We start from the raw sequence: 24,848 nt of genomic DNA on the forward strand, positions 1-24,848 counted from the left end.
TAGGGTTTCAGGATTGTTGATTCTCTGTTTGGCTTAGTTTTTTGGATCTTTGTTGTGGAGGGACGGCATGGTGCTTCTGCCTAGAGCGCCATCTTGCCGGACTCTCCATAAGTATTAGTTTTGTTTGCAGAAATCTTTTTGAGCCATGTATTTGTTTTAGGAGGGTTAGTGATGGAGGCAATGGTGGTTCAGTGGTAGAATTCTCACCTTCTCTGCAGGAGACTGTTTTCCATTCCCAGGCAATGTACCTCATGCACAGTCACCATTCATCTGTCAATAGAGGCTTATGTGTTATTATGATGCTGAGCAGATTCCAGCGGAGCTTCCAGACTAAGACAGACTAGGAAGAAGGGCCTAGTGATCTGTTTCCAAAATCAGCCAATGAAAACCTTATGGACCACAAGGGTCTGATCCACAACCAATCATGGGGATGGTGCAGGACATTTAAGGGATTAGATTTATGTTGTTTTTATCTATGAAGTGAGGATTTTTCCATTTATATTCTTAAGGTGGAGCCCTGGTGGCGCAGGGGTTGTGAGCTTGGCTGCCAACCAAAAGGTTGGCAGTTCAAATCCACCAGCTGTCCATTGTAAACCCTATGGGGCAGTTCTACTCGGTCCTATAGGGTTGCTATGAGCCGGAATTGACTCGATGGCAATGAGTTTGGTTTGGTTTTATTTATAAAGCATATTTATCTGTATATAATTCTTTTTATATGTTGCTGGATTTGGTTTGCTAGTATTTTTGTTGAGGATTTTTGCATCTATATACATAAGGAATATCTGTAGTGTTTTTTTCTTGTGATGTCTTTAGTTTTGATAACAGGGTAAAACTGACTTCATAAAGTGAATTGGGAAGTGTTCCCTCCTATTCCATATTATGGAAGAGTTTGTGAAGAACTGGTATTAATTCTTTAAACATATGTTAGAATTCACCTGTGAAGCTGTCTTGGCTTGGGCTTTTTTCTTGGGTAGTTCTTTTTTTTAATAGCTAATTCAATCTGCTTACTTCTTATAGGTCTATTCAGATTTTCTATTTCTGCCTGAGTCAGTTTTGGTGGCTTGTGTCTTTCTAGGAATTTTTCCATTTCATTTATATTATCTAACTTATTGGCATACAGTTGTTAATAGTAGTCCTTCATAATCCTTTTTATTTCTGTAAGGTCAGTAGTAATATTCCTTCTTTCATTTCTGATTCTAGTAATTTGAGTCTCCTTTCTTTTTGTCATGGTCCGTCTAGCTAAAAGTTTGTGAATTTTGTTGACCTAATCAAATAACCAACTCATGGTTGCATTGTTTTTTTCTTCTCTATTTTCATTAATGTCTGCTCTAATCTTTATTATTTCCTTCTTTCTATTTCCTTTCCTTCCTTCTATTTCCTTTGGAGCCCTGTGGTGCAGTGGTTAAGAGCTCAGCTGCTAACCAAAAGGTCAGCAGTGTGAATCCACCGGCCATTCCTTGGAAACCCTACGGGGCAGTTCTACTCTGTCCTATAGGGTTGCTATGAGTTGGAGTCCATTTGACACCAGCGAGTTTGTTTTTTGTTTTGTTATTTCCTTTAGGTTTAGTTTGCTCTTATTTCTGCCCGTGTATTAATGTGGAAGGTTAAGTTATTGATTTGAGATCTTTTTTGAAATGTAGGCATTTATGGCTTAATTGATTTAGTCACTGTAATAAATTTTTGCTCTTATGTCTTTATTTTCACTCAACTCAAAGTATTTTATAATTTTCCTTGTGATTTCATTGATGAATTGGTTATTTACAAGTCTGTTGTTTAATACCCACATATTTGTGATTTTCCCAAATTTCTTCCCGTTATTGATTTCTAATTTAATGCCATTGTATATGGAGAACATACTTTGTATTAATTCAGACCTTTTAAATGTTTTGAGGTTTGTTTTATGGATTAGCATATAGCCTTTCCTGCAGAATGTTCCATGTGCCCTTGAGAAGAATGCATATTCTGCTGTTGTTGGGTAGAGTGTTCTTTAGATGACTGTTAGGTCTAGTTAGTTTACAGTGTTGTTCACATCTTCCATATCCTTGTTAATCTTTGGTTTAGTTGTTCTATATATTACTGAATGTGGAGTTTCCAACTATTATTGTTGAATTGTCTCTTTTTCTCTTTAATTGTGTCAGTTTTTACTTCATATATTTTGGTGCTCTGTTGTTAGGTGCATATATGTTTAGAATTTTTATATCTTCCCGATGGATTGAGCTTGTTCTTCCTACTCATTAATTGGCTCTTCAACTTTTTTTCATTATACTTTTAAATGTATCTACTATTTTTATTTTCACTATTATGATTTTATTTTCCAAGATCTTTGGTATAGTTATGGTTTTGTTTTTACATTTGAATTTCTGATCTAGGAGTAATTTATTGTAGTGAAAAGAGCAAAATAATATTCAAATACACCTTTCCCCCCAGTGGCAATTACATTTGTACTTTGAAATGTCATTTTTAACATATATTAAATTCTCAAATATAACAGTAATAATATTAATAACTGATAATTATTGAATACCTAGTTAATCCTCACAACAATCCTTTGCCATGAATTATGTTGATTATCCTCAATTTGCAGATGATAAAAGTGAGGCATAAAACAGCAACTCATACGTATTACAATAAAAATACATATAAATGACCAATTAATCTTAAATTAGTATTAAAAATTAATCTTTTCTGTAATTTCATGCTGGATGTCCTGATATTGCAGAGAAAACAGACAAAATAGGAGACTTGCCAAGGGTCATAATGTCAGATTGAAAATACATATCTTCTTTCCTGAAATTTTAATTCATTGATACTCACAGTGAGCTACATGGTCATTGTTGGGTGTTCTGAGAATCAGTCCTTAGTAAAATCCATTTCATTCACTGAAGTCATTAATTTGTTTCTCAAGTTCTGTTATTAATGCTGCTGTTAGCAGAAAAAAAAAAAGATTTTAAGTCAAAATTGCATTCAGAGCACCAGAATCAGCAATTTGCACTAAGAAGTACTTTGGCCAGTTCCCCCTTTAACAATGTGATCTTTGTAGGCACCTTTATTTTCATATTGAAAATGTTCATTATACTCTTTTTTGGGTATATACTTACAAAAACTTCATTTTAAGAGGTGAAGTTTTCCCGGTGACCAGCCCAGAGTGGTAAAAGTATAGCTACTTCCCAAATTATAGTCAAATTGCTTCATTATTAGACAATTAGTTACGAAGTTTAGAAAAAGCACTGTACATTTTGGTTCTTTATTTTCTTAAAGAAAAATGCTTTCGTTGTTTCCTTTTATAGCCTCCATGCATTTGAATTTCAAAGATAAGGAGCAGCTATCATGAATACGCTACCTTCTTGAAGTAGTCTGGGAAAATGACACAAAGTTTGATAACTAAAAATCGTTTTATTAAAACACATTCTAGGAAACTCATTCTAACTCTTGGCATTTCACTTTGTATTTGTAGAGCTTATAAAAGCTTATCAATAAGGGTTCAAGTTCAGCAGAATCTAGATTTTTCATCTGTATATGATTTTCATAGGCAGAAACAACATTAACCCCTATAGAGGCTAGCAGAGTATCTAAGCCAGAAAACTAGGAGTTATCATATTCTTCTCCTTCTTTCCTACGTTTAATTGGCTGCTAATTCCTGTTGATTTGCCTTTCTTAATTTACCTTAATTTTAACCTTTGTTTGTCTCCACCACGAACATATCCTCAGCATTTCTCTCTAGGTGTACTATAATAGCCTCCTGTAAGAGTTCTTTGTTTTTGCTTTGCTTACCTACAACCTATCTCCCATACTCTTCTCAGTGAACTTTATCAAATGCAAAATTGATGATATCATTCCATCCTTAAACACATCCATTGCCTATGTGTTAAAGGCCAGGTTCCTCCATATGGTATATAAGATCCTTTAAGATGTGGGGTTTGATTACCTCCCAGGCTCCTCACCCCCTTTTTTCATCTAATTACTAGTAGTTTTCTGAATGCAACAAGCTGAGCATTTTCACCCCACTTTGACATCATCCTTTACAATTCAGCCAAACTATTGCCTCTTCAGGTAGCCTTCTCTAATGTGTTGTTGTGGCTGTTAGTTGCTATCAAGTCAGCCCAGGCTCGTGGTAACCCCATGTACAACAGAACAAAATGTTGCCTGGTCCTGTGCCATCTTCAAGATCATTGGTGTGCTCAATTCAATCGTTGCGGCTACTGTGTATTTTGAGTGCTTTCCAACCTAGGGGGGCTCATCTCACACAACTATATTATCCTGTTATAATCCATAGGATTTTCATTATCTAATTTTCAGAAGTAGATTGCTAGGCCTTTCTTCCTAGTCTGTTTTAATCTATAAATTCTGCTAAAACGTGCCTACCATGGGTGACTGCTGGTATTTGAAATACCAGTGGCATAGCTTCCAGCATCACGGCAACAATGCAGATCACCACAGTAGGACAAACTGACAGATGGGCGATGGTCTCTAATGCACTTTCCCCCTTTTGCATTTATCTTACTACCCACATTCTCCCATCTGTTAACCTGTTGCCATCAAGTCGATTCCAACACATAGCGAGTCTATAGGACAGAGTAGAACTGCCCCATAGGTTTCCAAGGAGCTGCTGGTGGATTTGAATTGCCAACATTTGGGTTAGCAGCAGTTAAGCTCTTAACCACTGCGCCACCAGGGCTCCCATTCTCCTACCAAAAAAAAAAAAAAACTTACTGCCATCAAGTCGATTCCAACTCATAGTGACCCTATAGGACAGAGTAGAACTGCCCTATAGGGTTTCCAAGGAGCAGCTGGTGGATTTGAACTGCCAACCTTTTGGTTAGCCGCTGAGCTGTTGACCACTGCACCACCAGGGCTCCCATTCTTCCAACTAGGGGCTAAATGACCTTTCTATGTGCTGCAGAGGGACTGTATTTGTTTGGCATGGCCACTTATTACTTTGTATTGTAATTTTTTTTTTTTAACCTGTCTTTTTCTTCTGCTTTACTGTTATATTCCTCAAGGCCAGGAAACTTAACAAGCAGAGAACTTAGTGAAGCATAAGGTAATATTTCTTCATTTAAAAAACGGCAACTTTGAGGTAATTTTAGATTTATGGAAAAGTCAAATAATAGTGAAAAAAATTACTGTATACTCTCTCCCAGATTCCCCAAATGTTAACATTTTACTACGTTGGTTTATCATTCTCTCTCAATATGTTATATATATTTTTCCTTAATAGTTTGAGATTAAGTTAAAGACATGATGCCTCTAACCTTAAATACTTGAGTGGGTTTTCTAAAAACAAAGATTCTCTTAGGGAACCAGAGTGCAAGGATCAAAATCAGGAAATTCACATTGATTCAACAGTATTATCTAATCAACAGACCTCAGGATACATCAATTATCCCACTAATGTACTTTGATCCAATCCAAGACACACACTGCATTTAGTTGTTGTCTTTTAAATCTTCTTTACTGTGGAACAGCTCCTCAATCTTTCTTTGTGTTTCATGACCTTGACATTTTTGAGGAGTGCAGACCAGTTATTTTATAGAATAGCCTTCAATTCGAGTCTTAAGAAAAATTTGAAAAACTTGGAAATGGACCAAAAGATTACTGGGTATCTTCAAAGGAAAACCAGATGTCTAGAAGGTCTTCCATTGTATTTAAACTATTTTACAACTCTGTAGATTATTGAAAACTGATAGTAATGCAAATGGTCTTGTCCATAGAAATTGCAGATTGTGTCTTGTGGAATTCATTGTGGCAGTTAACCAGTTTTCTTATCTATTTGTAAATTCTTTAGCATTCTTTATCTAACTGTATGTGGGTTGTACTTTGGAGTCCTGGTGGCTCAGTGGTTAAGAGTTCAGGCTGCTAACCGAAAGGATGGCAGTTTGAATCTACCAGCTACTCGTTGGAAACTCTATGGTCAGTTCTTCTCTGTCCTATAGGGTTGCTATGAGTCAGGATAGACTTGATGGCAACGGGTTTTGGTTGTTACTTTGGATTCTCCTTTGAACTGGTTATACCATCTTAATGGTTCTTTTTATCAATTAATGAGATAAATAAAATCTTTTAACATGTCCATTTTACATCTGTGTATGAGTCATGATTATACTTGAAATTTTTTTCTCCTTTTATAGAGTTTATCTAATATTTCTTCATGATTAGATTCAGGGATGGTAGAATACTACAAAAGTGATTTTGTTTTCGCAGTGTGTCATATCAGAAGGAACATGATGTCTGTTTGTCTCATTACCAATGATGTTAATTAACTTGGATCACTTGGTTAAGGAGGCATTTGCCTAGTTTTGCCACTCTAAAGTTACTGTTTTCTCTTTTGTCATTAATAAGTATCTTTTGGTGAGGTACTTTGAGAATATGTCAGTATCCTGTTTCCTATCAAAAGTTTATTTACTAATTTTAGCAATCATTGATCACTCTTGCCTGATCAGTTATTACTATGATGGTCACCAAATGGTGGTTTTCCAATTCCATCAGGCCTTTTACATTTATTAGTTGGCATTCTGCTATAAGAAAGTATTTTTCATTTTCCTCCATTTATTTATATCAGTATGGACTCAGATTCTTATTTTATTCTATAGATTATAATCTATTACCATTTTAATTATTTTTAATTTTGATGCTCAAATTGTTCCAAATTTGGGCAGTAGGGGCCGCCTCAGATGGTCTCCTGTGTCCATCTGACATGTCACTTCCTTACATTCTGGCACAGCAAGATGGTCTAAGTTCATATTGTCCTTTTTCTGCTCCAGCTCTAGAGTCAGCCGGTTCTTTATGGATCTCTGGTTTCTGGGTACTAGGTATGCTCATTGCTGCTGGGATGTTCATGTGTCTAGGCCTCTCTGTAGATACAACACTTTGCTTTTGTGTGAGGAACTTTTAAATTTTAAGGTGACAGTTGGTCTAATTGGGGAGATTTCAGAATTAAGATTAAGCCTTCATTCAGAGTTTTACTTCTACACTCCTGATAGCTGTTAAACCCGTTGCTGTCAAGTTGATTCCAACTCACAGCAACCCAATAAGACAGAGCAGAACTGCGCCATAGTTTCCAACTGTCCCATAGAGTCTCCAACAAGCACTTGGTAGATTGGAACTGCAGACCTTTCGGTTAGCAGCCCTATCTCAACCACTGCACTACAAGGGCTCCTGATAACCACTACAACACTTCTGTTAAGGTTTCCGTTTGAAAAACAAAGCTTAATTGTGTTTGTTACGTTAAGAGTGTTCCGCAGCTGGCCTTAGAAAAAGCTTCACTGAGTTGTTACTTAGAGCCTACAAACAAAAGGAGCGCTAATGGTGTAGTGGTTAAGAGCTAGAGCTGCAAACCAAAAGGTCTGTAGTTTGAGTCCATCAGCTGCTCCTTGGTAAACCCTATAGGGCCCTTCTACCCTGTCCTCTAGGGTTGCTATAAATTGGAATCAACTCGACAGTAATGGGTCTTTTGGTTTTGTAGATAAACACGTTTTAACTGCCTTAAAGAAGTTTCCCAGCAAGCGCCTAGGCATTATCTCTTTTCTCTCAGCTAAATAAGCAGAGCTTATATATACTTTCCTGACTAATGATCAGTTCTGTATCCAAAGATTCCAATTAAGTTGGCCCAGCTGCAGTTGTATCACTAACTTCTATATAGCTAAACTTCCATGTCAAAATTGCTCATACTTTTCATTTTAGAATTATTGCCCTAGTTAAAATGTATCAAGTGTGAGAGATTTGTGTTAGACTAGAAACTGATGTAAAGAAAGCTTCAGTTAATTGCCACCCTTGTAAATCTCACCTCCTTTCCTGCCATTGCTTTCATGTGAAATTGTTATCTGTACTCACTCTACTTCTTAAATATCTTTGTTTTGCCTGTAAAGCAGAGCATGTTGTTACTGCTAAGCTGAATGCATGCTCTCCCGTAGTTCATGCCTTCAATAAATTTATTATATTTAAATATGGAATTGGAGTGTTGGTCCAGTGACTCCACAGACACTTTTTTAACAAATCTTCTGCAAATCACTTGATAACAATTTCTAGCAAATCATCCCTGTTCTTTTTTATAGTTTCCTAGCACAGGCAGTCCCTCGATTACGAGTGAGTTCCATTCCTAAATCTATCTTTAAGTGGAATTTGTATGTAAATCACTTGGTTAAAGAGGATTGTATCTAACCTGCAGGTACCATTGAATCTAACCTGCACGCCCGCCCTGCGGGGCGGAGCTGCGGTGCTTGAGGCACGTGGGCGGCGGGATCGGCCCTTTCCGAGTTCCATGGGAGGTGGGTGCCTGTGACTCTGCTCACTAATGCGGGCCGCGGCTGGGTGCAGCAAGGACCCGCTGTGGCACCTGCGCGCGCGGGAGAAGTACGGCCTGTTGTGGGAACCCGGGGGCCCAAACACCGAGTCGGTTTTTTCCAGATAGGGTTTACGAGGCTTGGTTAGTAACTACGGGTTGTTACCTAATTGCACTTTCATAACCCGGAGGCTGCCTGTACTTCATTTTGTAAATATACCATAATTTATTAAAATATTCTTCTATGTAAGAGCATTTAGGTTGTTTCCAATATTTTATGATAACAAACAATTCTGCAGTGCATATATGTATTCATATTATCGGAGGTATATCTTCAGGGTAAATTCTTTGGTTTAGGATTGCTGGGTCAAATTAAGTGCATATGTATATTAATCAGATATTGCCAAATTCCCCTCCAAAAATGTTGTAGCAGTTTGCAATCCCAACAGCAATGTACAAGAGTGCCTGTTTCCGTAGACCCTCACCAACAGAATGTGCTGTCATAGTTTTTAATTTTCACCAATCTGATAGTATATCAGTAGCATTTTAATTTGCATTTCTATAGTTATGAGTAAGGTTGAACATCTTTTCATATGTTTAACGGTCATTTTTAAACTATCTTTTACTATGAATTTTCTGTTCATATCTTTTACTCATTTTTCTATTATGATTTTGGTCTTGCTTTCATTCAATTTTTAAGAGTTTTTTTTTTTTTTTTTTTTTTTAAACAAGTTTGTTAGTTGCCTTTTTACTTTGGTTATGGTGTTTCTTGCCATGTACAAACCCCTCCTCCGCCATTTTTTATGTGGTGAAATTTGTCAAATTAAAAAAAATTATCTCTGGATTTTGAGTCATAGTTAGAAAACTTTTCCCCTACACCTGAGTTATACTGAAATTTACTTGTGTTTTCTTCTTTCTTTTTTGCTTTTTTATGTTTAGACCCCTGATCCATTTGGAGTTTGTTCTTGTGTATTCTTATGGAGCATGTGAGTGTAAGATACAAATTTTATTTTATCCTTTCCAGAAGGCTAACCAACTGAACCAGCACTGTTTATTGAAAAGTTTATCTTTGCCCCATGATTTAAGATGCCACCTTCGTCATATACTAAGTTTCCCTTTATTTTTCAATGCTGTGGAACAACGTATGGAACATGTGGACTATCTGGAGTTTCATGCTTGGATAGAATTCCCTTGTGAAAATATCTGGGCTTGATGCCTATCTGTAGGGTGGTTCTCTGACAACTTGGTCTATTTTTAAAACTGTGTTTCCCTAGAAAATTCTCCATTTACTCTAGGATTTCTGTTGTGGTCATCCTGTAGTCACAGGATAAACCCCCACCCCAAAATTTGGTTCAGATGTTGAGACTCATGCCGCACGCACACACTAAGGGGGTATGAAGAAGTTTGTTACTAACATAATGAGGCTTTCTGGGGAGAGCAGGGCAGGCCTCCCAAGCTGGTCCAAAAATGGCTTCAAAGAGCCAGGAAAGGAGATTGGCTTGGGGTTTTTATGGTGGGTAGGGGTAGGACAGTTGTCCCTGGGTGGCACAAATGGTTAAGTGCTCAATTACTATCCAATATGTTGGTGGTTCAGACAGACCCAGAGGCACATCTGAAGACAGGCCTGGCGATCTACTTCCAAAAGATCACAGCCTTGAAAACCCTATGGAACGTAGTTTTGCTCTGACACACGTGGGGTTACCATGAGTTGGGATTCAGTCAAACCCCATGAAGCACAGTTCTACTCTGACACACATGGAGTTGCGATGAATTGGAATTAACTCTATGGCAGCTAACAGCAGGACAGGTTAGGGCTGAGGTGAGGGTTTCCATGTTTGGCTGGTGTCAAAAGAGGGAGCACCTGGGCTTATCAGCTTGCCCAGATGTGGGGCAGAAGTGGGAAGAGGGGTAGAGTGGATAGAGATTTGCGAAATAGACTCTTATGACTTCTATGAATTTCCTCTGTTTAATATTATTTTCCTTTATAAATTGTTATTTTGTATATTTGTGATTTATCCCCATTAAAAAAAAGTTCATTAGCTAGTGGTTTGTCTATTTTGTTAAACTTTTTAAAAACCCCAGGATTTTAATTTATTAATCAGGTCTGCTGTTTTCTATTCTCCACCTTATTAATTTCTGCATTTATTTTTAGTGTTTTCTTTCCTAGTGCTTTCTTTTGTTTACTTTGTTGTTTTTTTCTAGCTTATTGAGCTGGAAATTTAGTTCATTAATCACCATTCTTTTATTTTTATAGATAAACTTGTTTTGGGCTATGAGTTTTCCTCACTGCTTTAAATGTTTCCAGTAGATTTTGACATATAGTGTTTTTAATTTTTTTTTCCAGAAATTCTATAAGTTCATTTCCCCTTTTACTTACGAGTTAAGAGGCACTCTCAAAATTTGTTAATAATTTCTAGGTTTATTGCAATGCATTCAGAGTGTTGTTTAGAATATTTTTACCTTACGGAATTTACTGTTTTCTTCATGACCGAATTATTGTTGTTGTTCATATATGTATATATTTATAAAACCTACCTTATTGATTTTATTGTTTGAGACTTTTCTACCTTTACTTTTTTGGTCTCATGATCTGTTTTATACTGAGAGGGTGTCTTTTTAGTATCTTAAATTTTTTTTTTTTTTTTTTTTTGTGGTACATTTTATATATAACAAAACAGTTGCTCCTGGACAGAGCTGGAGAAAAATGTAGAACAAAATACAAACTCACAAAAAAAGACCAGACTTACTGATCTGACATAGACTGGGGAAACCCCAAGAGTATTGTGCCCGGACGCCCTTTTAATTCAGTACTAAAGTCACTCCTGAGGTTCACCCTTCAGCCAAAGATTAGACAGGCCCATAAAACAAATAATAACACATGTAGTTCACCCATGTATATGAGACTAAATGGGCACACCAGCCCAAGGGCAAGGACAAGAAGGCAGGAGGGGACAGGAAAGCTGGACAAATGAAAATGGGGAACCCAAGGTCCTGAAGGGAAGAATGTTGATACGTTGCGGGGTTCTCTCTGAGTGGAGAGAAGCAGTGATGTCGTCTTTGGAGGGATGGGGAAAATGAGAGAGGAAGAAAGATAGCCAAAGAAAGTGATATAAAATTTCTGATAACTGTCCAATTCGCAAGAGGCCAGCTTGAATAATTTTCAACAATATTCAATATATCTTCTATCACTACATTAAAGTTCCTTTTTTCTGAGCTTTTTTTTTTGTGGGTTTCTGTTTCTTGCAAATAAATAATCCCAAAGACTAATTAATTAATTAATGTCTTGAATCTAATAGGTTTTGATAAATGTTTACTGTCCTGGTGTTATACTCAGACGCAGTATTATGTAGAACTATAAACGGTGGGAAGAATTCACAAGAGTGACTTGAGATGATTTAATAGTATGCTGTTGTTGTTAGGTGCCATCGAGTCAGTTGTGACTCATAGTGACCCTATGTATAACAGAACAAAACACTGCCCGGTCCTGCACCATCCTCATGATTGTTGTTATGCTTGAGCCCATTGTTACAGCCATGGTGTGAACCTATCTCGTTGATGGTCTTCCTCTTTTTCGCTGACCCTCTAATTACCAAGCATAATGTCCTTCTCCAGGGACTAGTCCCTCCTGATAACATGCCCAAAGTATGTGAGACAAAGTCTCGCCATCCTGGCTTCTAAGGAACATTCTGGCTGTACTTCCAAGACAGATTTGTTCGTTCCTTTTGGCAGTCCATGGTATATTCAGTATTCTTCACCAACACCATAATTCAAAGGCACTGATTCTTCTTTGGTCTTCCTTATTCATTGCCCAGCTTTTGCATGCCTATGAGGTGATTGAAAACACCATGGCTTGGAACAGGTGCACCTTAGGCTGCAAGGTGACATCTTTGTTTTTTAACACTTTAAAGAGGTCTCCTGTAGCAGATCTGCCCAATGCAATGCGTCATTTGATTTCTTGACTGCTGCTTCCATGGATGTTGATTGTGGATCTAAATAAAATGAAATCCTGGACAACTTCAGTCTTTTCTCTGTTTATCATAATGTTGCTTATTGGCCCAGTTGTGAGGATTTTTGTCTTCTTTATGCTGAGATGTAATCCATACTGCAGGCTGTCTTTGATCTTCAACAGTAAGTGCTTCAAGTCCTCTTCACTTTCAGCAAGCAAGGTTGTGTCATCTGCATATCACAGGTTGTTAATGAGTCTTCTTCCAATCCTGATGCCACATTCTTCTTCATATAGTCCAGTTTCTTGGATTATTTGCTCAGCATACAGACTGAATAAGTATGGTGAAATGATACAATCCTGACATACACCTTTCCTGACTCTAAACCACGCAGTATCCCCTTGTTCTGTTTGAACAACTGCCTCTTGATCTATGCACAGGTTCCTCATGAGCACAATTAAGTATTCTGGAATTCCCATTCTTCGAAATGTTATCCATAACTTTTTATGATCCACACAGTCAAATGCCTTTGCATAGTCAGTAAAAGAGAGGTTAACATATTTCAGATATTCTCTACTTTCAGCCAAGATCCATCTGACAACAGCGATGATATCCCTGGTTCCATGTCCTCTTCTGAATCCAGCTTGAATTTCTGGCAGTTTCTTGTCGGTGTACTGCTGCAGCCACTTTTGAAGGATCTTCAGCAAAATTTTGCTTGCGTGTGATATTAATGATATTGTTAGATAATTTCTTTGGAATAGGCATAAATATGGATCTCTTCCAGTTGGTTGGCCAGGTAGCTATCTTCCATATTATTTGGCATAGACAAATAAGCACTTCCAGCGCTGCATCCATTTGTTGAAACATCTCAATTGGTATTCCATCAATTCCTGGAGCCTTGTTTTTCGCCAGTGCCTTCAATGCAGCTTGGACTTCTTTCTTCAGTGCCATCGGTTCCCGATCATCCTGAGTGGCTGAATGTTGACCAGTTCTTTTTGGTAGAATGACTCTGTGTATTCCTTCCATCTTCCTTTTTTTTATTTTTTCCCATACAAAAATTTATACATACACTGTTATGTGACTCTAATTGCTCTCCCCATACTGTGACAGCACACTCCTCCTTTCCACCCCTGATTCCCCATGTCCATTCAGCTGGCTCCTAACCCTCTCTGACTTCCCATCTCACCTCTGGACAGAAGCTGCCTGTTTAATCTCTTGTATCTACTTGAGCTAAGAGGCACACTCCTCATGAGTATCACTTTATGCCCCACAGACCAGTCCAATCCCTGTCTGAAGAGTTGGCCTTGGAAATTGTTTTACTTCTGGGCTAACAGAGAATCCAGGGCCATGCTTTCCGGGGTACCTCCAGTCTCAGTCAGACCATTAAGTCTGGTCTTCTTACTAGAATCTGAGTTCTGCGTTCCACCTTTCTCCTGCTCCATCTGGGATTCTCTGTTGTGTTCGCTGTCAGGGTGGTTATTGGTGGTAGCTGGGCACCGTCTAGTTCTTCTGGTCTCAGGCTGATGAAGTCTCTGGTTTATGTGGCCCTTTCTGTCTCTTGGGTTACTACTTTTGTTGTGTCTTTGGTGTTCTTCAGCCTCCTTTACTTCAGGTGGTTGGGACCAATTGATGCATCTTAGATGGCCGCTCACTAGCTTTTAAGACCCAAGACGCCACTCACCAAAGTAGGATGCAGAACATTTTCTTAATAAGCTTTGTTATGCCAGTTGACCTAGATGTCCCATGAAAGCATAGTCCCCAGACCCCGACCCCTACTACTCTGCCTCTCAAAGTGTTTGATTTTATTGAAGAAACCTCTTAGCTTTTGTTTAGTCCAGTTGTACTGACTTTCCCTGTAGTGAGTGCCGTCCTTCCCTTCACATAAGATAATTCTTACCTACTATCTAGTTAGTAAATAACCCTCACCCTCCCTCCCAACCCTCGTAACCATCAAAGAATGTTTTCTTCTTTGTTTAAACCTTTTCTTGAGTTCTTATAGTAGTGGACTTATACAATATTTGTCCTTCTGTGACTGACTAAATTCACTCAGCATAATGACCTCCAGCTTCCTCCATGTTATAAGATGTTTCACGGCTTCATCATTGTTCTTTATTGTTACGTAGTATTCCATTGTGTGGATATACCATAATTTGTTTATCCATTTGTCCATTGATGGGCACCTAGGTTGTTTCTATCTTTTTGCTATTGTTGAACAGTGCTGCAGTGAACATGGGTGTGCATATATCTATTCGTGCGACGGCTCTTATTTCTCTAGGATATATTCCAAAGAGCGGGATAGCTGGATCGTATGGTACTTCTATTTCTAGCTTTTTAAGGAAGCACCAGTTGATTTCCAAAGTGGTTCTACATTCCCACCAACAGTGTGTAGGTGTTTCAGTCTCTCCACAACCTCTCCAGAATTCATTATTTTGTGTTTTTTGTATTAATGCTGACCTTGTTGGGGTGAGGTGATACCGCATTGTAGTTTTGATCTGCATTTCTCTAACAACTAATGATCGTGAGCATTTCTTCATGTGTCTGTTAGCGGCCTGAATACCTTCTTTGGCGAAGTGCCTGTTCATAGCCTTTGCCCATTTTTTAACTGGGTTATTTGTCTTTTTGTTATTGAGGTTTTACGGTATCTTGTAGATTTTAGAGATTAGACGCTGATTGGATTTGTTATAGCCAAAATTTTTTTCCTAGTCTGTAGTTTGTCTTTTTACTCTTTTTGTGAAGTCTTTTGATGAGCATAAGTGTTTGATTTTAGGAGCTCCCAGTCATCTAGTCTCTCTTCTGGTGCTTGTGCATTGTTACTTATGGTTTATATTCTGTTTATGCCATGTATGAGGGCTCCCAGTGTTGTCCCTATTTTTTCTTCCATTATCTTTATCGTTTTTGATTTTATGTTTAAGTCTTTGATCCATTTTGAGTTAGTTTTTGTGCATGGTGTGAGGTATGGGTCTTGTTTCAGTGTTTTGCAGATGGATATCCAGTTATGCCAGCACCATTTGTTAAAGAGACTGTCTTTTCCCCATTTAATAGCCTTTGGGCCTTTGTCAAATATCAGCTGCTCATAGGTAGATGAATTTATGTCTGGATTCTCAATTCTGTTCCACTGGTCTATGGATCTGTTGTTGTACCAGTACCAGGCTGTTTTCACTACCGTGGAGGTATAATAGGTTCTAAAATCAGGTAGTGTGAGGCCTCCTACTTTGTTCTTCTTCTTGAGTAATGCTTTACTTATTTAGGGCTTCTTCCCTTTCCATATGAAGTTGGTGATTTGTTTCTCCATCTCATTAATAAATGCCGGTGGAATTTGGATCGGGATTGCATTGTATCTGTAGATCACTTTGGGTAGAACTGACATTTTCACAATGTTTCATCTGCCTATCCATGAGCAAGGTATGTTTTGCCACTTATGCAGGTCTCTTTTGGTTTCTTGCAGGAGTGTCTTGTAGTTTTCATGATATAGGTCTTTTACGTCTCTGGTTAAATTTATTCCTAAGTATTTTATCTTCTTGGGGGCTCTTGTAAATGGTATTGATTTGGTGATTTCCTCTTCAAGGCTCTCTTTGTTGGCGTAAAGGAATCCAACTGATTTTTGTATGTTCATCTTGTATCGTGAAACTTTGCTGAAATCTTTTGTTAGTTCCAGTAGTTTTCTTGGGGATTCTTTGGGGTTTTCTGTGTATAAGATCATATCATCTGCAAGTAGAGATACTTTGACTTCTTCCCTACCAGTTTGGATGCCCTTTATTTCCTTTTCTAGCCTAATTGTTCTGGCTACCTTCCATGTTCTTTTGATGCTTTCTGAGTTGTTTAATATTTTCCCCATGGAATACTTCAATATTGCAGCTGCAATTTTTTCCTCAGTTCTTTGGGCTTGAGAAATGCTGAGCGTGTTGTTTCCTTTTGGTTTTCTACTTGCAGGTCCTTTGCTCTTGTCATTATAAAACTTTACTTTGTCTTCTCGAGCCACCCTTTGAAATCTTCTATTCATCTCTTTTATTTCATCATGTCTTCTGTTTGCCTTAGCTACTGTATGTTCAAGAGCAAGTTTCAGAGTCTCTCCTGACATCCATTTTGGTATTTTCTTTCTTTCCTGTCTTTAATGACTTCTTGCTTTCTTCATGTGTGATGTCCTTGATGTCATCCCACAGTGCATCTGGTCTTTGGTCATTAGTGTTCAATGCATCAAATCTCTTCTTGAGATAGTCTCTAAATTCAGGTGGAATATACTCGAGATTGTACTTTGGCTCTCGTGGACTTGTTCTAATTCTCTTCAGCTTCGACTTGAACTTGCATATGAGCAATTGATGGTCTGTTCCTTAGTCGGCCCCTGACCTTGTTCTCAGTGATGATATTGAGCTTTTCCATCGTCTCTTTCCACACAGGTAGCCGATTTGATTCCTGTTTATTCCATCTGGCGAGGTTCATGTGTATAGTTGTCATTTATGTTGTTGAAAAAAGGTATTTGCAATGAAGATGTCATTGGTCTTGCAAAATTCTATCATGTGATCTCTGGCATCTTTTCTATCACCAAGGCCGTATTTTCCACCTACCGATCCTTCTTTGTTTCCAGCTTTTGCATTCCAATCACCAGTGATTATCAATGCATCCTGACGGCATATTTGATCAGTTACAGACTGTAGTAGTTGGTAAAAATCTTCAGTTTCTTCGTCTTTGGCATTAGTGGTTGATGCGGAAGTTTGAATAATGGTTGTATTAAAGGGTTTTCCTTGTAGGTGTATGGATATTATCCTATCACTAACAGTGTTGTACTTCAGGATAGATCTAGAAATGTTCTTTTTGATAATGAATGCCATGCCATTCCTCTTCAACTTGTCATTTCTGACATCGTAGACCATATGTTTGTCTGATTCAAAATGACCAGTACCAGTCCATTTCAGCTCACTAATGCCTAGGATATTGATCTTTATGTGGTCTGTTTCTTTTTTGCTGGCTTCCAATTTTCCTAGATTCATACTTCATACATTCCATGTTCCAATTATTGATGGATGTTTGCAGCTGCACCTTCTCATTTTGAGTAGTGCAACATCAGCAGATGAAGATCCTGAAAGCTTGACTCTATCCACGTCATTAAGATCTACTTTGAGCAGGCAGCTATTCCCCAGTCATCTTTTTAGTGCCTTCCAACCTGAGGGGCTCATCTTCCGGCACTATATCATACAGTTTTTTGCTGCTATTCATAAGATTTTCATTGGCTAATTCTTTTCTGAAGTAGACCGCCAGGTCCTTCTTCCTAATCTGTCTTAGTCTGGAAGCTCAGCTGAAACCTGTCTGCCATGGGTGACCATCCTAGTAGTTGAATACTGGTGGTATAGCTATGATGCTGGATTTAATAGTGTAAAATGTATTAAAACTGTTATAAGAATCTTGGGTCTGGAAGAGACCTATGAGAAATATCTAGTTCAGTTTCTCTAATTTTATAGAAGAGAGGCTGAAGGAAAATGATTTGACAATGAAACAGAGGCCAAGTTGGAATTAGAGACATGATCTCCTGATATCTAGTCTAGTTTTCATTTGACTAACCTATGATACTTCTTTTAATATAAAGAGATTCTTCTCTGAGTATTGTTGAAAAATTATACGGAAAGTTATACTCTTCATTATTGAAGGATACAGCTTTGTCTGCTGGGTATATCAGTCTTAACTTCTTTGCTTTTAATTGTGCTTAGCTATGTTCTTTTTTTAATACCTCATTTATTTTGTTGTTGTTGAGAATATAGACAGCAAAGCATACACCAATTCAGCAGTTTCTACACGTACCCTAAGGTTCCTATCTAATCTTTCAGAGTTGCTGTTGTCACTTTGATGCCATATATATAGTTCTTAAAAGAGCATAATCTCAAGGCAGACTTGTTTTTCTTTTTTTTTTTTTACTAGTTAAGCTAAACTGTTGCTTGGTTTTAAGAAAACTTCAGGGGATATTTTTGGTTTAAGGTTTAAAGATTGTCATGGAGCAATAATTTCGGGGGTTAATCCAACTTTCATGGCCCCAGGAAGTGTGGAGTCCATGAGAATTTGAAATTCTGTTATATATTTTCCCCCTTTTGATCAGAATTCTTCTATGGAATCTGTGATTAAAATGTTCAGTAATGGTAGCTAGGTACCATCCAGTTCTTCTGGTCTCATGGCAAAGGAGGCAGTTGTTCATGGAGGCAATTAGCCACACATTCCATATACTACTCCTATTACTGACTCTCCTTCTTCCACTGCTGTTCTAGGTGAATAGAGACCAATTGTTGTGCCTTGGGTCCCTGCTTGCAAGTTTTAAGACCCCAAGCACTATGCAATGAATTAGGAGGTAGAACAGAAGCACTGAAAACGTTATTAGGCCAATTAACTGGGATGTCCCATGAAACCATGACCCTAAACCTCCAAACCAAGAAACCAAATCCCATGAGGTTTTTGGTTGTTCATAATCAGCCTCAGTAGCTACTCTTTCTTTTTGTTGTTGTTGTTGCTTTAAATATATCACACAGCTTTTGCCAATTCAACTTTTCATAGGTATACACATACATCTTATTGACAAAAATTCTAATAATTAGCTGTGTAACCCTACCCTTAATCAATGTGGTATTTCCATCACCATTAACCCCTCCTTTCTCCCTCCCTCCTGCCTCTCCTCTGGTAATTTCTAATAAACTTTGTTCTCTATACATTTGTCTTTTTTTGTATAATTGATGTCATATAATATTTGTTCTTTAGTGATCAACTTTTTTCATTCAGGCTATTGTCTTCCAGCTCTATTCATTTTGTAGCATGTATGAAGACTTGATTTCGCCTACTGGCCATTGTATTTATGTACTGTATTTTGTTTATACATTCATCTGTTGATGGGCATTTAGGTTGTTTCTACTTTTTGGCTATTGTTAATAGTGCTGCAGTGAACACTGGTGTACAAGTCTCTGAGTCTCTGCTTTCAAGTCTTTTGGATATATGCCTAGGAGTGGAATTGCTGGGTCATATTGTAGTTCTATTTTTAGTTTTTTGAGAAACTGCCACGCTGTTTTCCATGGCAGCTGTACCATTTTGCATTCCCATCAGCAATGGGTAAGGGTTCCAATTTCCCCACATCCTCGCCAACATTTGTTATTTTCTGTTTTTGTTTTTTTTTTAATCTTAGCTATCCTAGTGGGAGTGAAATTATATCTCATTGTGGTTTTGATTTGCATCTCTCTGATGGCTAATGATGCTGAGCATCTTTTCATGTGTTTGGTTTCATGTCCTCTTTGGTGAAATGTCTATTCAAGTCCATTGCCGATTTTATGGTTGGGTTATTTGTCTTTTTGTTGTTAAGTTGTTGAAGTTATGTATACATTTTGGTTATTGGGTTCTTGTTGAATATATGGTTTCCAAAGATATTCTCCCAGTTGGTAGCTTGTCTTTTCACTTTTATGGTAAAGTCTTATGATAAACAAAACTTTTTAATTTTTATGTTGTTGTTGTTGTTAATAGATGCTGTTGAATCAGTTCCAACTCATAGCAAATATGTGTACAACAGTACAAAACACTGCCTGGTCCTGCACCATCCTCACAATTTTTGCTGTGTTGAGCCCATTATTGCAGCCTCTGTGTCAATCCATCTTGTTGAGGGTCTTCCTCTTTTTTCACTGACCAAGCGTGATGTCCTTCTCCAAGGACTGGTCCCTCCTGATAACAAGTCCAAAGTACGTGAGATAGAGTCTTGCCTTCCTGGCTTCTAAGGAGCATTCTGACTGTACTTCTTCCAAGACAGATTTGTTTGTTCTTCTGGCAGTCCATGGTATATTCATTATTCTTTGCCAACACCATAATTCAAAGGCATCAATTCTTCTTCGTTTTTTTTTATTCATTGTCTAGTTTTCACATACATATGAGGCAATTGAAAATACCATGGCTTGGGTCAGGAGCACTATAGTCTTTAAAGTGATATCTTTGCTTTTTAACACTTCAAAGAAGTCTTTTGCAGCAGATTTGCCCAATGCAATATGCCGTTTGATTTCTTGACTGCCGCTTCCATGGATGTTGATGGTGGATCCAAGTAAAGTGAAATCCTTGACGGCTGAGTATTTGTCTGTTTATCATGATGTTGCTTATTGGTTCAGTTGTGAGGATTTTTATTTTCTTTATGTTGAGGTGCAGTCCATTCTGAAGACTTCTTCCTCAGTAAGTGCTTCAGGTCCTCTTCACTTTCAGCAAGCAAGGTTGTGTCATCTGTATATCACAGGTTGTTAATGAGTCTTCCTCCAATCCTGATGCCACATTCTTCTTCATATAGTCCAGCTTCTTGGAGTATTTGCTCAGCATACAGACTGAATAAGTATGGTGAAAAGATACAACCCTGACACACACCTTTCCTGACTTTAAACCAGGCAGTATCCCCTTGTGCTGTTTGAACGACTGTCTGTAACTCTACGTACAGGTATCACATGAACACAATTAAGTGTTCTGTAATTCCCATTCTTTGCAGTGTTATCTATAATTTGTTATGATCCACACAGCCAAATGCCTTCGTCAGTTTGTCTTACTGTGGTTGCTTCTGTGTTGCTGTGATGCTGGAAGCTATGCTACCAGTATTTCAAATATCAGCAGGGTCACCGATGGTGAAGAGTTTTCAGCTGAGCTTCCAGACTAAGAAATACTAGGAAGAAGGATGTGGTAGTCTACTTCTGAAAAAATTGCACAGTGAAAACTGTATGAATAGCAGCGGAACATTGTCTGGTATAGTGCTGGAAGATGAGCCCCTTAGGATGGAAGGCACTCAAAATATGACTTGGAAGAGCTACCCCCTCAAAGTAGGTCTTAATGATGTGGATGGAGTCAAGCTTTTGGGACCTTCATTTGCTGATGTGGTACTACTCAAAATGAGAAGTAATAGCTGCAAACATCCATTAATAATTGGAACATAGAATGTATGAAGTATGAATCTAGGAAAATTGAAAGTCGCCAGAAATGAAATAGACCACATAAAGATCAATACCCTAGGCATTAGTGAGCTGAAATGGACTGGTATTGACCATTTTGAATCAGACAATCATATGATCTACTATGCCAGAAATGACAAGTTAAAGAGGAATGGCATGGCATTCATCACCAAAAAGAACATTTCAAGATCTATCCTGAAGTACAACACTGTCAGTGATAGGATAATATCCACATGCCTACAAGGAATTGAATAAGTTAACAGTTAATATGACTGTTATTCAAATTTCCGCACCAACCACTAATGCCAAAGATGAAGAAATTGAAGATTTTTACCAACTTCTGCAATCTGTAATTGATCAATCATGCAGTCAACATGCACTGATAATTACTGGTGATTGGAATGCAAGAGTTGGAAACAAAGAAGAAGGACTGGTAGTTGGAAAATATAGCCTTGGTGATAGAAGTAGTGCCAGAGATCGCATGATAGAATTTTGCAAGACCAACGACACCTTCGTTGCAAATACCTATTTTCAACAACATAAATGCTGACGATACACGTGCACCTTGCCAGATGGAACACACAGGAATCAAACTGACTGTATCTGTGGAAAAAAACAGTGGAGAAGCTCAATATCATCAGTTAGAATTAGCCCAGGGGCCGACCATGGATGGAACAGACCATCAATTGCTCATATGCAAGTTCAAGTTGAAGCTGAAGAAAATTAAAACAAATCCACAAGAGCCAAAGTACGACCTTGAGAATATCTTACCTAAATTTAGAGACTATCTCAAGAATAGATTTTACAGTTTGAACACTAATGACTAAAGATCAGACGAGTTGTGGAATGACATCAAGGACATCATACATGAAGAAAGCAGAGGGTCATTAAAAAGACAGAAAAGAAAGAAAAGACCAAAATGGATGTCAGAAAAAACTCTGAAACTTACTGTTGAATGTCGAGTAGCTAAAGCAAACGGAAGATATGATCAAGTAAAAGAGTTGAACAGAAGATTTCAAAGAGTAGCTCAAGATGACAAAGTAAATTACTCTAATGAAATGTGCAAAAACCTGGAGATAGAAAACCAAAAGGAAAGAACGTGTTCAGCATTTCTCAAGCTGAAGGAACTGAGGAAAAATTTCAAGCTTCAAGTTGCAGTATTGACAGATTCTACAGAGAAAATATTGAATGATGCAGGAGGCATCAAAAGAAGATGGAAGGAATACAGAGTCACTGTACCAAAAAGAATTGATTGACATTCAACATTTCAGGCGGTAGCATATGATAATTTTTATGAGGTCCTGTTTATTTGTTTTGTCTTTTGCTATTTTTGCTTTTATTATCATATTAGGCAATCCATTGTTAAAAGTTAGGCCTGACAGCATCGCCCCGGCTTTTTTTCTAAAATTTTATGGTTTTAGTTTGCACATTTAGGCCCTTAATCCATTTTGAATTTAGTTTTGTGTATGACGTGAGGCATGAGTTAGCTATATTCTTGTGTCATTTAGGACGCTATTATATTGTTTTGCTCTAGGATTTTCAAGGAAGTGTGTCAGAAGGTTTTGCTTTTATTTTTTAGGAAGAATTAATGACAGTAGGTATGTGAAATGTGTGTATGTGTGTGTATGTGTATCTTACGGATTTTCTGTGAAATGATATTCTGAAATATTCTACTCTTGTTTTCAGATTGCTGAAGCTGAAAGACATGTTTAACTCTAAATTTGGGTCCATTCCCAAGTTTTATGTTCGAGCTCCTGGAAGAGTCAACATAATAGGTATTTCTGAAGTTCCTCCTTTTAATTTTCTTCTTTTTTTGTGTGTGTGTATGGTCCGAGTTTATGTTAATATATTTCTTAATTTTTCCCAGGAGGACTAGAAAAATAGAATATTTCACACATTGTACTAATAGTAAGATGTGCTTTTTGCATAAAGAACACATTTTTGTCATTCCCAATTCATGTTATTATTAATTTTGTTCAGTCATTTTTTTTAATCTATAAATTTGTTGTTAATATTTTTATGGGAGAAGAAGATCTTTTTGTGTGCTGCAGGTTAAATTTTTAGAATGTGGTGAGTAATTTTGATGATTTTAGGTTAGAAGTATACTTTGGGTTAGAAGTACACTAGGAAACCACATACTTCTTTGCTTTTTAAAGTGTGATTCAGATTTTGGGGTCTTCTACATCTGTTTATCTTTTCTTCTGTTTCTTTTGTGAAGCACTTCAATTTTTACTATCATTTGGTAGCAAATAGCACAACCTTTTAAAAATCTTGTGTATTACTTTTCCATTCATGTCTGTATATATAATAATCAATATAATTGTAATTGGGTTACATATAATTTTTATTCTGTTTCATTTAATACATCATAAATGTTTTCCAAGTTTCTCCACAGTATTCATGATTACTATTTTAATAGCTTCATAATAGTTTAATGAGTTGATATTCTATAATTTGCTTAACAGTTTCCTTTCATTAGACATGAAGTTATTTCCAGTTTTTGGCTATTATATGCAATTATTTTTTCCCCATGATTATGGGTTTATTAAGGAAATAACAGGTTACAATTCAGGTTCAGGAATGCTCAGGATACAGTTCTTCAATCAGGACAGCCTCTTCTCAGCTGTGCCTGCAGGCACGCCTCTCTCTGGCCCCTTGGACTGTGCCCTGCTCGGGTGCTCTTTTGGCCCCTCGGCCTCTGCCCTGTTTGGGCAAGTGTTAAAAAGCTTTTTTAGCTCTGCTGCTAAGTGCCCAGAGGCATCCTGCACCACCAGTAAGCTCTGGCCCGAAGGCACTCAGCTCCAGCTCCTTGGCAAACCTAGCTCCACCAAGTGCCTGGAGGTACCCTACTCTGACAGCAAGCCTCATGGCCAAAGGCAGCTTTCTCGCTCCATGGGCCCAGGAAGCCTACCTCACCATCTCCTGCCTCTGCTGCTGCCATTTCTCTGCCGCCGTTTCTCACCATCTTCAATGTTACAGCTCTTGCTTGGTCTCCTGGTTCCAGGAACTTTTCAGCTCAAGGATCCTGGGTCCAAAGGATGCACTCCACTGCTGGCTCTTCTTTCTTGGTGGTGGTGAGATCCTCTCCTCTCGCCTCTGGGATGGCTCATTTTAAGCCTAGCGAAATGGCAAAATTGACCAATCCCTTCATTGAGGTTCCATATACCTTATTTGCATAGTCCCAGTCAGTCATTGTGTGTGAATCACAAAGACTATGGCTAGAAGGGCCATATCAAGCAATTCATTGCACTGAAGGCCACCCCCTGGCTCTTCTAGCCATTGGCCTTTTCCTGCTTGAAGAAACTAACTTCTCCTTCCCAATCATTTTACCAGTCCAAAACAATTATCATTAACAGTTAGTCCTTCAGTAGGGCAAAAGAGTAAGGGTGAGATTACCCAGGTACCAGCCATTCATGTCTGCTGCAGGTGTCCATCTGATCTGGTCAGGTTTTAAAAAAGGCATCTCAGCTTTCGCCCTTCCTAGTGTTTGGTAAAATTTAACCAAGAGAGGTTATTCCCTTTCTCTGAGCCTCACGAGGTATCAGCCTAGCAAAACTTTTAAGGGACTTTAGGTTTGACCATTATACTCAAGTCCAGCAGTGCCTTCCCCTTTGTTCGCTCTTTGACAGTTACTGCTTCTACAGTTAAAGTGTTTTTTTATTTTTTTATTTTTTTAATATTTTATTGTACTTCAGGTGA

At 37.9% G+C, this 24,848-nt stretch overlaps 1 protein-coding gene across 5 annotated transcripts in view; it reads left to right on the forward strand.

Annotated features, from left to right (window-relative positions):
* Nucleotides 1-24,848, forward strand: part of GALK2 (galactokinase 2) — a 242,603-nt gene that overhangs the window by 56,551 nt on the left and 161,204 nt on the right. For 4 of the 5 annotated variants that reach the window (XM_023740659.1, XM_004386303.2, XM_023740662.1 and 1 more), the window contains exon 2: nucleotides 22,836-22,924. In XM_023740659.1, coding sequence (XP_023596427.1) covers nucleotides 22,836-22,924 — 89 coding nt within the window. Of the gene's footprint in view, nucleotides 1-4,851; nucleotides 5,042-9,214; nucleotides 9,262-22,835; nucleotides 22,925-24,848 lie in introns of those variants that run through there. The other variant, XM_023740661.1, reaches the window with a different exon arrangement.

This window comes from Trichechus manatus, unplaced genomic scaffold (assembly GCF_000243295.1).
Source record: "Trichechus manatus latirostris isolate Lorelei unplaced genomic scaffold, TriManLat1.0 scaffold00161, whole genome shotgun sequence".
Taxonomy (NCBI): domain Eukaryota; kingdom Metazoa; phylum Chordata; class Mammalia; order Sirenia; family Trichechidae; genus Trichechus; species Trichechus manatus.